Source organism: Girardinichthys multiradiatus, chromosome 23 (genome assembly GCF_021462225.1).
Source record: "Girardinichthys multiradiatus isolate DD_20200921_A chromosome 23, DD_fGirMul_XY1, whole genome shotgun sequence".
NCBI classification, from domain to species: Eukaryota; Metazoa; Chordata; class Actinopteri; order Cyprinodontiformes; family Goodeidae; genus Girardinichthys; species Girardinichthys multiradiatus.
Genome location: NC_061815.1, coordinates 16889131 through 16903188, shown reverse-complemented (window position 1 = coordinate 16903188; position 14058 = coordinate 16889131). Strand labels below are relative to the sequence as shown.

Sequence of the window (14058 nt, the reverse complement as noted above, 5' to 3'; positions counted from 1 at the left end):
GCTGTTTTAAGTCCACATACAGTATGTAAAGGATGTTTCAGGCTCTTAGTGACAATTGCTTTGTCAAAGAGGCTAAGTTAGCAACACTGGTTGTGGTTAGCTGACTGTATCAACACAAGGTGGCAACAACTCAAGAACCACATCCTTTCTCACTTCAGTAGCATCTCAAACATTGATATGGGCTGTCAGGGCTCGCAGTAATATTTTACGATTACTTCATGAATGAAATCATATGCTCACAGAAGATGCTTACTGAAAAGAAGCAATATGCCAGGCTGACTTCATTGTGAGAAAACAAAATTGAGACAACTTAATATTGCAATAGCTTGTGGGAAGATATATTGTTACAACCCCTTATTCATATATTAGTTATCATATTAACATTTCTGCAGGTGTATCTGAAAAGCAGTTACCATCTGCAGAGTAGCATCATCACTGAAGGCATCTCCATTTAGCACTTTGTTTCTCTGAAGCCCCTGCTTGGTAAAACCTGTTAAAACTGTATGGGCTCTCCAGCATTTCAGTGCATTGCACGTATACCACTAACATGCACATTCAAAGCCAGACCTCGTGTTTCATGTCAGTGTAGTTACATGCAGTAGATTCCCTTGATATCAAGTCAACATTGTTATAATCACCACCACCATGCGACCAAACTCTTTATATCTGTCTCCTAATTGCTATCGTTTCATATTATTTTCAAGAAACCCAGTAAACCTGGCAGTGTTAAAACTGAACGAGCAGGGCCTCTTGGACAAATTGAAAAACAAGTGGTGGTACGACAAGGGAGAGTGCGGCAGCGGGGGCGGGGACTCCAAGGTCAGAGCCACTTTGATAAACCCTGTGTGTAACGGGGTGGAGAGGCGGGGTAACCGGCAGCTCCACGCCACATTACCTCTCTGGCAACACTTTTTCTCCATAAGATTTAGGAAGGTGTAATTGAAAAAAAGCCAAACAGGGTAACTGTTAAGCTATAAATCTTGAAATCCACAGACCTGAAAAAGAGTACTATGTGAATCATGAAACCTTGTTAGTTATTAAAGCAGCTAAATCCATTAAAATCTCTTATTTTTTGCTGCAGATGCTTTTCCGGTATAGTCGTTAAATGATGAGATTTTTTAATTTTCTGTTACCAAAAGATTTAATATAAGAAGACAGTGTTGCATAAGTGAGGGTAAGCAGTGTGCCGGTTACCCGAAGTGATATAGTAATACACATCTACTGCCTTACAGTGAGTCAGCCAAGCTAGATGGAGTATTAATGCATATCACTTTGACTCTAATGTTTATAATGATGTTTATGCCACATATGTGTGTGCTTGTGTGTGATTGTTTTTTTTTTTTCTTTGTCGATAAGCAAGACTAAGCAATGATTGTTGTGTGGCTGTATCTGTGTTTTTGAATTAATAACATAAAATAACATGGTATAATATGTTATTTATGTTATTTCCCTATTGTCGGAAGAATCCCAGTAAACCTAGCGGTGTTGAAACTCAATGAGCAAGCCATCTTAGACAAACTGAAAAACAAATGGTGGTACGATAAAGGCGAGTGTGGCAGCAACGACGCCGCAAGAAAGGTTAGTCTCCAACGCAAATCTGACACATCACAGCACCTCCTGGCATTAACCCAATTTTTCTCCTAAACTAGCCCCTTTCCCCTCAATAGACCAGCCCCTCAACCTCTACCACACATAATTCACCCCCCCCCCCCCCCCCCTAATCTGACAAATGAGCCTCATCTGAATGCATTCTCTAGTTTACTGAAGATGACCATAGATCTTGACCTTGACATTTCAGCAGCATTTATGAACCGCAGACATATCTTCACATGTTTCGACATGTCATAAAAAATTACATTCCCCTTTTAAACAGCTTGTTTCACCTCTTTGCTACCTCTGTCTTTATTTTAGTCACTTCAATTATGCTCAAAGGATCTGACTTTGATTGAGTAAGAGTGATGACAGTTGTTTTTTAGTGCAACTTTGTGGCACTTAGTGTGGTACAGTCACTGATCAGAAAATATGCAGATGTTTAAGTGTTGGACCTGTTATTCAGGGCTCAGTGCAGATTGGGCTGAGAATCATTTGATTTATTTTACCAGCAGATTACTTTTTCATGTTTACCAGAGTGTCAAGGAAGTTTCAGTCACTAATTTATGACTTCCTGATACTCTAATCTTCTAACCTAACCATTGGAGAACTGCAGCATGTGTTTGTGTGAGAGTGGCCCATTCTTATGTAGTACAATAAGAATGCATTTTAAAACGATATACATATATTTACCGGAGGTGCCAATAATTGCAGATGCTGCTGTGTGTAATAAAATCAAGATGCATGCAACATTTTATTAAATAATAAATAGAATTGTTGATGGGCTTAAGTGGCACCTGATGAATACATCTAAATGCATCTTTGGCATCTTGGTGAGCTTTCATATCGATTTTGAAGTCAAATGAGGTAGGTGTGTTACAGCAGGGTAGTGGCATCTGTCCGACTGTTTTCTAATTTTATAAAAACATAAAAGTATGTGAGACCAGATTGATTGCAGCTCACATTTTTTACTTACTTGAAAAAATAAACACCTACTAAATAAATCCAAGCTGTCCAAGCCCATTCTTTCATTGTTCTGCAATGAAAATCCAGGAAAAGTTGTAATTTGTTGGTTTCTAATTCTAATTTTAGTAGTCACTTTATTGTATCATAAATCAGCTAAATCGTTAGGAAGTGCCCCCAGACACATCCCTCCTGTGGCTCTCAAAATTATTATTAAATTATTACTTTCAATTTAGCAAAATGGGTTTGTTTTTTTTTTGTTTTTTTTGTGTATATCCTAAGTGCAAATTTCATATGCTAGATCTTTGATAGCATATGTGACAAGGGATTATTTTAAAGTCTCTAGCAGTGCCAGTTTGACTAACCTAAAAGAGCACAAATAGAAAGCACATAGTCTCCTAATGACAAAGTTTTCTAACTTTTTCACAAGCAGTATTTAAAAATCTGTTTCTTATATTTTGGCCAGTACTCTGGTGTCTTTTTGTTTCCACTGACAACCTTGTGTTGGGATGGTTTTACTGTTCATTGCCAGTCTATAAATTGGTGGATTATGTAGGATTGTTAAATTTATGTAAACATTACTTTGAATGTACTTTAAGCAAACTTTTGGAAAACAACACACCCCACCTTCTAAACATAAGCATGGAAGCAGATGAAGTGTTACAATAATCTTGGAATAGAATGCCTCTTACAGAAAGAAACAAAGATGCACACAAAGTAGACGAATGAAAACATCAGGCCCTTGGCCACTTGCTGATCTTACCCAGTTGTAATCTCTGTACTCTGACCTTTAAAATAATCCTACTTTAATTGTCTCACCGTAGAGTGTGCACACAAACGTTGTCAGTTTGCAACACCGAGCTTGAGTCAACTTGCAGGCTTTAGCAGCTTGTGTTATCTACTGAGTCAAGAAGCAATTTTCCCTGACAGTAAAGCTGTGGCTTTTTAATTCAGATTTCCTTCCATATGTTGCTCCATGTGGACCTTTGATCTTGTAGAAATTTGCTGCCTTATGCTGACTGACAGCTTAGTGCAGGGGTTCTGAGCTGTGTGGCAAGAAGGGCACAGTCTCCGGGGGAGAACATTACAATGTGAGATAAATCCAATAATGTCCTAAACACAGCGGCATAAATAAACAACTCACCAAGAAAGATAGCATTATGGAAATATGTTTACCTATTTACATAAAACACATCTCACATTACAATATGGACACATGTCCAGTAGGTGATCTGTCATTGAGGCTAAATTGAGCACTTCATGTTTTCTTTTCTGTGCTTGTTGTAACTTTAAGTTATAACTGCTAAATCTTATAGACCTGTAGGGTAATAGTCAGTTTTTGACATCCATGGCAAAGATGTGTAAAAAGCCTCAGAATAAATAGTTGCAATGCAAGCTTGGGGATGCCATGCTTTGTCACAGTTGTCTAACAGTGTAATTTTACCTTATTTTTCCTTATTTACTCTGCTTGCTGGCAAAAGAAACTTGGGTGCTCTTTCAGTCTTGCTTGTCACAGTTCCTGCTGTTTCAAAATATTTTACCTAATGCTATGATTGTACATTTGGGTAAGCTAATTTAGATTTAGACCAATGAAGAACAAACATGTGTCTTACGTGAATGGTGTGTTCTTTTGTCTTTCTAATATTGTCATAAGTGTCATGTCATGTTTACCCTCAAGGTAAACCCGAAGTCTTGGCTTAGTAAATAAAACTTCCTTGACAATCTGAGGAACAGACCGGACAGTCTGAAAACTCAGAAATCTGATGTTTAAATGAGGGAATGCACCATACTAAGTACCACTGAGGAGTGCACTGATAAGATGGTGCTTCAAAGCTTACTATATTCTGTGTCAGTGAGCTATTTAAAATAAAGAGGAAGTGCAGGAATATAGGAACTAATTTAAAAGGAAACTATAAGCAAAATACAAAAAGTACTACAAATAAAACATTGTTCAGTGGCATTTATTTTATAGGAATAGTTAGGTGTACCAGTTATTGTTACTCAGCTAATTTTGTAAAAAACAAAAAAACAATTTCATTATATGGATTTTTTTTCACCATTAAGTAAACAAAGTCAAATTAAAGGCAGGATCTTTTCAGTCAGGATATGATACTGCAATGAAAGATGAACTTATTTTGATGCATTTTAAACATCTTTATGTGTCATTAAGTGTGCATGGTGCTAATGTTTCAGTGATTAATGTATTAGAGTTGTTATCTGACAAAAATATCTATCTACAACATCTATTTTTATTTACACCATGTAATATTAATTATATAATACAATAGTTAGGACAATAAACTGTACTAACTATAGTGCCATGATGCAAAAAGTTTTTTTAAACTGTATAACTTGCTAAAATACTTTCAGCATGTAGTCCTCAATATTGCTGTTGCCATAAGGTGTTAAATATGCTAGGATTATCTTTTTTTTTTTCCAATTTGTTGTAAAACCAGAGCATGTCATGATAACTTTAAAATACTCTGCAGAGTGCATAACAATAAGAATCCATAGAAAATAAATAAAATAAAAACAAACAAACAGTTTGATTTTATACTGTGACCCAAGACTAGAATCAAAAAGGTATTAAAGCAGTGGTGCTATGAAAAATGCCTTTCTGAATACATTGACAAATGAACAGAAGGTAAATGAACCTTCGGGTCTCTCGTCTCGAATCAAATTTGTCATTTTCTTGTTTTTGCTTCCAGGCATGCCAGTCAAGTCTGTCACATTCCTGAACATAAATCTTAACGGCCTTAATTGGTTTTAAAAGTAACCATATTGAAAAAAAGACAAATAACAGCAAATTCATAGTGACAAAATGTAGATGGGTTTGTTGATCTCTTATATGAAAATATGTTAACCATGTCTTACAGCACTAGGTTCATCTGCAATTTTTCTTTGTATTTTATAACAGATTATCCCATTCTATGATATATTAAGCAATCCTTTGCTACAATAAACATTAATGTACAAACATCTGGCATCATCCTTAAAACATTTCCATATAGCTGGCTTATTTTGGATGTGTTTTAATTGTAAACTGATCAGATGAAGTACAGTGTGGAGCAACTTGAATAATTATAGGTTGAGGAATAATAAATAGCAGGACATAGGTGTGACAGAAAAAGATGCAAATTTGTCTGACACCTCAGGATGATCGACAGTACCAGGTACAAGTGTACTGAGCCATATAGGGGGGTATAAAAGAGTCCAGCTTGCAGACTGAATGGCAGACATGTTTTGATCTTTTTTGCTAATATTTCTGAAGGCTTCCTCTCCTGAAATCACCTACAGCACATGTCTCTTTGTAGATAATTTAGCAAGAACCATCCGTTACCCTTTCTTCGATAAAAGCGAACAGAATAAAATATAAAAATAAGAAACTAAACAAAACTGTTCTGTCCCCAGTTAACGAATCCTTTTAACACCTTTATAATTAGCTCCTTAAAATGTGGCTGTAATCATTTAACAACAAAGGTTAGAATTGAATTGCAGGTAAGCTAGTTTTCTTGACGTAGGATGAGCATATTTTGTAAGCAACCATCTTCTTTAAGACTAGCAACTAGCATAAGCATTTCCTTTATCTCTAGGAATAAGATTGAAATCAGTTTTTTCCAGCAACAGTATCAATCATGTGTCTTTTTATTATTCCACACCACAGAGCCTAAGCTTTTAACTATGCAACAATGTTCTTCCAGTTAGTTAAGGAAACAAACTGAAATGTACTCCAAGTCAAGCAAAAGCTTTTCATTAGCTCCTTTTATTCTCCTTTAGTTGCTTTCTAATTGTTGTTCCCCTTAACAGAAAAGCTTTTACATACATCAATTATTAAATGTTTCTCAGGATTTGTTCTCTAAAGAGGAGTAGTTTGAGGAAGCTTTTAATTTTCAGTTACATGATAAAAGTAAATGTGCCTAGAAGGGCAGTAGAGCAAACATTTACAGATTTTCAGTCACAGATTGTGACCAACAATACAAAGAGAAAACTGGAAAAGCAATGTTTAAGCAAAGATTTTAGATTGTTTAACATTGTAGCATGCATTTGAATGCCTGGGCTGTAATGTAGTACCTTCCTAAAAAAATGTTAGATTATAGTAATGTGGTCATGTGCATTTATCACACACACAGATGTTATAGACTCAATCTTTGTTCAGTAACTGAGGCCTGACTCTCATTTTCCTGGCCTTTAGTACTATCTACTATTATTGGCACTCTTGGTAAAGATTAGTGCAAGCTTCAAAATAAATAGTTCCAATGGGGACCCAGTGACCCAAAGATGCAACTTTTTGCTGCAGTTCTCCTAACAGTGAAAAGAGGAGGATTTATTTTTCACCTTCCTTGCTCTCCTCCTTACTGTTTGTGGCAGCACACTAAACTTGGGTCCTCATCCAGGCTTATATGTCATTTTTCTAGTTCTTCTAAACTTTTTAGTTATTGCTCTGACCGCAGGTTCAGGTCCAGTGGTTCATTCCTAAGGAGACATTTCATGACTTTTAAAGATGACATATCTGCCACACTTAAATTTACCATTTTGAAAAAAGTTTCTAAAATAAAATGGAATTCAAAAGAAATTAAACATTTGAATAAAATGGGGCCTAATGTCATGTCACATTTATGACTTTGGAAAGAGGAAGTCATGATTACTAATTCATAGTTAGTAGAAACCTTTAAACCTTTAAAATAAGCTTTACTTATATTACAGGAATTGTTTAGGGTGCTAGTAATTGTGGAAACAGTGGTATTGGAATATTGGAAAATTTTCTCTATGAAAACATTTTCTCAAACTAATAGGTTATAAAGTTGTTTTTTGGTTTTTTTTTTAAGACTAAAATTATACTGAAAAAAATATTTAGTTGTATAAATCTCATAAAACACTACATCAATAGAGATCTAAAAAAAATAATAATAACATCCAGCCACTGAATAGCATGATGTTATATAATACAAAATAAAAATGCAATTATAGGTTATAGGAAACAAACCTGCAGATACTTACCAATACAATACATAAAACCTCAAATCAGGACAGGGTTCGATCTTATAAAGTCGAAGATAGACGGCAACTCGGCCACAAAATAAAATGCTATAAAATCAATTTGATCCTGCATCATGTCTCTAGGCTAGTACTGTGACATCTCTATAGGAATTAAATCTTTGTTGGGTTCTTTTATTATGGAATAAACATTGTAAGTGTACATAAGACTAAACAATACATCCAAATAATTCATAAATATTGCCTCTGCTCATGTAGATAAGGAAGGCTCACAAGGGCGATTAAATAATCTACAAAAAAAGGCCAAAATGAAACTTGAATAAATCCCTGCTAGGTGATTTATGATATCCTTCCTTTTCTTAATTAAAATCTGCTGAACGGTAGAGCTCAGACAGAATACGTCATATTTATTACTAGGGTGTTATCTGCTCCCCTTGTTCCTGTGGTGATGGAATGCATTAGCCAGTATAGATGTCAACAGCCACTGAAAGCCCTTCAGTGCAATTAGCAACCACCAGTAGATTGTATTCATGGCTTTTACATCTACTTGCTGAATTTCGTTTGGTGAGAAAACTAGCTGGACCACAAATTATTTACAGCTAAGTTTTTATCGGTGCAGATGGTGGAATGTGGCAAAAGCTGAGGGAGCATTCCCTTGCATCCCTAAGATTTTCCGCAGCCTACTGTTTTGAGATGCTGCCTAATGATGTATTCTCAGCTGCAAGCCTGGAGAGAAACTAGATCTGCCCTGTTAGTCACCAAGTTCAGTTGTAGCTTTCTCTATGATATCAGAGAAGAGCTAGAAAAACAGGAAATACAGTTTACACTAAAGTTGTGAGACAGGTCTCTGCCATATTTCTATTGATATTATTTGTCTACATGGGTCTGATCCTCTTGCACTTGTAGTTTTGTGCCTCCCTATTCAGTCCAGTTCCTATGTAGGGTATGCCTGTGTGTTTGTGGGTCTGATGATGTCATTTCGCTACAGTGCTTTGTAAAAGTATTCATATCCCTTGCATTTCTTCACATTATGTCATGTTACAACATGTTACAAACTTCAATGAGTTTTATTGCAATTTCATGTGATAGATCAGCACAAAGCAGCTCCTAATTGTAAAGTGACAGATAAACGACACATGGTTTACAAAATTACTTACCCACAAAAAGTGTGGCATGTATCCTTTACTTTCAGATTTTGCTAGTCGTAAAACAAATTAAAAGCCAGGTTAAATGTTCCTTCTGCTTCAGAATTATTCACTACTTAGTGTTGGTCTGTCACAGAAAATTTAAATGAACTACACTGAAGCTTGAGATTATAATACTGCAAAAATGCAAAAAAAAAAAACAAATTCAAGGGATAGGTCTACATTTGCAGGGCACTGTAAACATGTTTTATTTTGGAGATTATTTTGTGATTCTGTCTGTGTATACATAGATAAGTGTAATGTTATGTAGTATGCCACTTTTGTTGCCACTGTCTTTCCTCACATCTGGGCCATGGCCCCTGTACCTGCTCCTTCTCCCTCCAGGACAAGACAAGTGCTCTGAGCCTCAGCAATGTGGCGGGAGTCTTCTACATCCTGATTGGAGGCCTGGGCCTAGCCATGTTGGTGGCACTGGTGGAGTTCTGCTACAAGTCCCGGACCGAGTCGCGCCGAATGAAGGTGTCGACCGCGCGAGCCGCTGCTGCCACAGCCGCTCAGGCCTTTCACTGCTCAGCCTTAGAAAGTGGTGCTAGTGCCCCCTACACAGAGCTGCAGAGCTACGGCCTGTACGCCAACAACACTGTTAAGATATAAGGGCAGAGCACAGCCATGGGGTAGGAAATGCTGTGATCAAACCATTAAGATGATGATAATGATGATGATGCCTCTGCCTCCACCCCGTCCTGCCCATCTAACCGTGACCACAGTAGGGCCGCTCACGGCTTCCACCGCAGTGCCAACGCTCTCCTGTACCTCTCGCTACCTCTGCTGCTGCCTTGCTCAGTCTTTGTCACTGACCTTCTACAGGGTTCTTCAATCACTTGATTTCAAAATTGCCCTTATGCCTGTTTTCTTTTAGAACATTTCTAGTGTCACCTCTTCGAATTTCATGGTTGTAGAATGTAGGCTATTAAATCTTATTTAAATTCATGTGTTCTCCACTTTACCAGCTCATTTTGGTATAGTGAAAGGTAGATGCACAAGGCGATGACTTTCCAAGCACTTGATTAGATGTAATTTAGGGCCTTTAATAAGCCTATAATAGAGGCTTAAATTATAAAAATAACAACCCATCACCAGTTGTAATCATTTACAGGACTTGTTGTGTATAGTATTTTGCAAACAACACCTTTCATTGTACCTTAAATCAAATGTTCCTGGCTGTTTTGTAATCTTTGAAAGTAGCCTTGAAAAATACTTCTCTAAGCTTTTAAAATATTTATTCAGACTTCCCTTTTCTTTTACTCAGTATCTGTCAAGATCTTGTAACTGACCAAATATGATAAAAAAAAAACATGGTCTGGTACTGTACCTAAAATCTCTGAAAAGGGAACAATCTCAAACAAGAACCAAATCCTTTAGAGAGCTAGAATAATTGTTGCTCAAGAAGACTAGAAGACTACAAAAATGTCTAGCTGATGGTAAATAAATCAGGAACAAATGAGAGATGTCCTGTCACTTTGGCACAGTACTGCTGATCAAATATAAATTGTACCCCACTTATTTTGAAGGATGTCCTTGGCAATACATTCACTTTAGCTATGAAAGTTTATTTATAGATACTGTCTTTCAGAGGTTTATATTTCAAATGTATATATATACATATTGTATGTATAGATTCTCAATGAAGGCATCAAAATAGTGAATGAGCACATATGCAATTATGTAGCAAACCAAAAACTTTAAATATGTTGTATTTTAGAATCCTTAAAGTAGCCACCCTTTGCTGTAATGACTGAGATATTAACCGTTGGCCATCTCTCAATGAACTTCTGGGAAGTTCTTTCAAGACTCTTAGGAAAACCATTTCAGGTGACCACCTCATGAAGCTCATGGAGAGAATAACAAGAGATCAAAACAGTCATCAAAATAAAGGGTGGCTATTTTGTAATAATCTAAAATATAAAAATGTTTAGAGTAATTTCACACTTTTTGTTTATTACATAATTTCATGTGCGTTCATTCACAGGTTTGTTGTCTCTGGTGAGAATCTACAATTTAAATAGTCATGAAAATATAGAGACCCATTAAAAGAGAAAAGCGTTTTAAAACTTTTGACCGGTAGTGTATATCTATATATCTACATCTATATAGATATAGATATATATATATATATATGTATGTAAATCTGGATTTGGGGTTGGCCATGGCGCTGGTGGTGTAGGGGTTAAGCGCGTGACCATATATAGAGGCTATAGTCCTCAATGCGGCTGTCCCGGGTTCCGGACTCGGCGATCTTTGCCCTATGTCTTCCCCTATCTCTGTGCCTCTTTTCTGTCTGCCCACTGTCACAAAATGAAAAATAAAGGCCTCTAGTGCCAAAAAAAAGATATCTACAAATTTGGATTTGGGGTGGTTAATAAAGGTCCCCTAAGGTTTAAAGCAGTTTTAGAAACATGGTGAACCCTGCATGTGTAAAGTTTTTTTTCATGTAAAACAAGGTAGAGACTGGAAGTGTGAACAGAAAAACCAATAAGCAAATACACATTCATAAACACCAAATTATGCATCATGAAACAATTGGTTTCAACAACAGATTGTTGTTCTGTGCAAAAGCCTTTAATCTGAGCTCATTGAAGTCTGGCTTATTTAGGTTGAAATATAAAATAATAGGGTTATCTAAAAATGTTTTCACAACGCTAATAGATTGCCCTATAGTTCTATAACTTAAAATGCAACTTCTTATTTTTTCTTCAACCAAGAACATTTTCCTAGCAGAGTGCTTGTTAAATCACATCACTGAACTTATTACAGTAATCTTTGGCACACTTTTCAGCAATTTCCCTTCCTGCACAGGTATAAAGGCAATTTAAATCACAGTGGTACATCTATCTACTTCTGTCGCTCTGAGCAATTCTCTCCTTCTTCTTCTTCTTTTTGCTGACTGTCTCGCAATTGCAGGGCCCATTGTGGTGAACATCGTTTATATGTATACCATGCGGTGGTCTTGGTTCGACTCGCATGTCTTCCATCACAGCTTTAGCCTTAAACAGATTAAACTGAAACTGTTGTATGTCCAGAGATGTGAAAATGAAGACTTGTTCCTTTTGTTTCTTTCACTAGAAGATGTGAGATTTTTAGCTTTTACACGCTCCTGTTTCATGGATCAATTTACATGAAACCAATGTTTGATTTATCCATCCAACATCAAAGCTCCTAAGGGCATACTCACATCCCCTTCATGTAAACAGAAAAATGCATCCCAGGACCAAGACAAGGAGGGATCTTCTACATCAGTCTCTTATATTTTAATCAGTCAACCAAGAGGAACCTGATCAGTATGCTGATGAGGGTGGCCAGAAGCCTATTAGTCCAGAAGTGCCTCTATGGCCATTTGCCTTCAAAGGAACAACATTGTTCCAATTAAAGGCTGGGGTGACTCCCCAATCCCTGTGCAGCACTTACAGGTTGCACAAGATCACACTTGCTTTGCCCAGTTTAATCAGGTACAGAATAGGGTACGACTGCAAAGAGTCGCATGTCTGCGGGCAACCAAACACACAATCCTCACACATCATTAGGTTCAGCTTTCAAGCCTTGTGGCTTTTATTACGCTAGATTGGAGAATGAAGCTATTAAAGCAATGAGTGAAGCCTCAGCAACTCTCTCACTGCCCTCACTTTGCTCTGCTCCTCTTTTTACAAATTAGGATGTCTAAGGCCCAACAACCTGCACTGAGAATTATATCCCACAAATATTCAGATCCTAGTTAACAGGGACAAACGTAGCATTAGATCAGTGTTTTTACCTTGACAAGCAAGCAACTTATTGAATTGTAACATAAAGACACTCTCAATTGAGCATATAGATGTACAGTAGTAAAGAAAAAACTCCTTGCAGAGTTTTCTTAAATTAACTTACTTTATTGTCTATGTGTTGCCAGCTCAAAGAATTTATTTAGCTTTCTTTGTTTATTTAATGGATAATTAGGCATGGGTCGGTATCAGTAGAAATATCATGGTTTCACATTATAACTGCTTTACACAAAAATTTTAAACAAAATTTATAATATGATCTAATTGCTTTTATTGGTAACAGAAAAGGAACAATTATTCCTAATGCTGAAAAAATTATCTAACTTATTAATTATTACTATTTTAATGGAGTCATAGATACCTTCGTTTACCTGATTTACACTGAAACCTTATACTGTTTCTATTCCCAAATCATTCTCAAAAGCAAAGCATTTTACTTTTAATGTTCTTTTTTTAATTTTGCCTTATGTTTTTCTTTTTTGCAATTAGATCTGGAGATAATTAGTTTAATACCTGATTCATGACATCTCTTAATAAAAAAGGACACCTGATCCAGGTAAAATAAAACTTTCAGGGTGCTTTCACACTAGGAGAGTTCATGGGATTTGATTCAATTTGTTCGAGGAATGCTGAAAAATTTCACAATTTCATTTGTTTTCATCAATTTTATACACGGCACCTCTGAAAGTGGACCAAACCCCCCTGGAAAATGTCATGCAGGTATAATAGCTCCTTGTTTGGAGGGCTATCAGACACTGCCTGGAATGAGCAGTAAGCCTGTACGGCAAGCCATGAACCATTTCATCTCTAAATCTTTTTTTGTAAATGAAATTCCAATGTGATGTAAAGATATCTGAAATCAGAGTTTCTTCAATTAGGAATCCAGTTTCAGCACTCTACAAGGGTGATGTTGTAGATATGAAGAATTTATTTGTGAAAGGTTCAGCTACAAAGCAAAAGCATTTGAACTGAAACTTCATTAATCCTAGGAAGGATGTTAGCTAGAGATAGCTGAAAGGTCCAATTCGGATAGGAAGAATGACATTCTGGTCTAAAATGTAGATTTTTATTTGGAAGAATTGAATGGTCGGCTTAAAGATGCACCCTGGCTATTAGATGTTAAAAGGTTTTGCCCTAAGCGGGGATATGAGCCATCAGCCTGCTGTACTGTACATGAGAAGAATGCAGCAGTATAGAAAAAAACAACAGTGAAGGAGAGACTACCACAAGCTGCTGTGGTTACACATTTAAAAGTTTTCAAATTATATGCATGTCCATAAATCATACACACATCAGTACCTCTCTTTAGTTCAGTTTGGGGTCAGCTGGGTAGACTGTTTGCTTTCCCACTGTAAGCATACTGCACCAAGGTTCACCTTTAAATGAACCCAGAACCACCTTTACAGGTGGAAAAGGGTTCACTTGAAGTCGCTTGATTTCACACCTACCAAAATGAAATGGACCAACCGAGGAGACAAACTCTGGTCAGTTTTAAAGTGGACCACAAAGGCCTGAAAGCGGCTTAACCGTCCTCCTGCAAGTAGATATTA

General features: G+C 36.6%; 1 protein-coding gene across 5 annotated transcripts in view; it reads left to right on the top strand.

Moving 5' to 3' along the window:
• Nucleotides 1–14058, top strand: part of gria1a (glutamate receptor, ionotropic, AMPA 1a) — a 140674-nt gene that overhangs the window by 121178 nt on the left and 5438 nt on the right. For 2 of the 5 annotated variants that reach the window (XM_047353028.1, XM_047353027.1), the window contains exons 14-15: nucleotides 705–819; nucleotides 9078–9212. In XM_047353028.1, coding sequence (XP_047208984.1) covers nucleotides 705–819; nucleotides 9078–9212 — 250 coding nt within the window. Of the gene's footprint in view, nucleotides 1–704; nucleotides 820–1463; nucleotides 1579–9077; nucleotides 9368–14058 lie in introns of all 5 variants that reach the window. The other 3 variants (XM_047353030.1, XM_047353029.1, XM_047353031.1) reach the window with 2 other exon arrangements.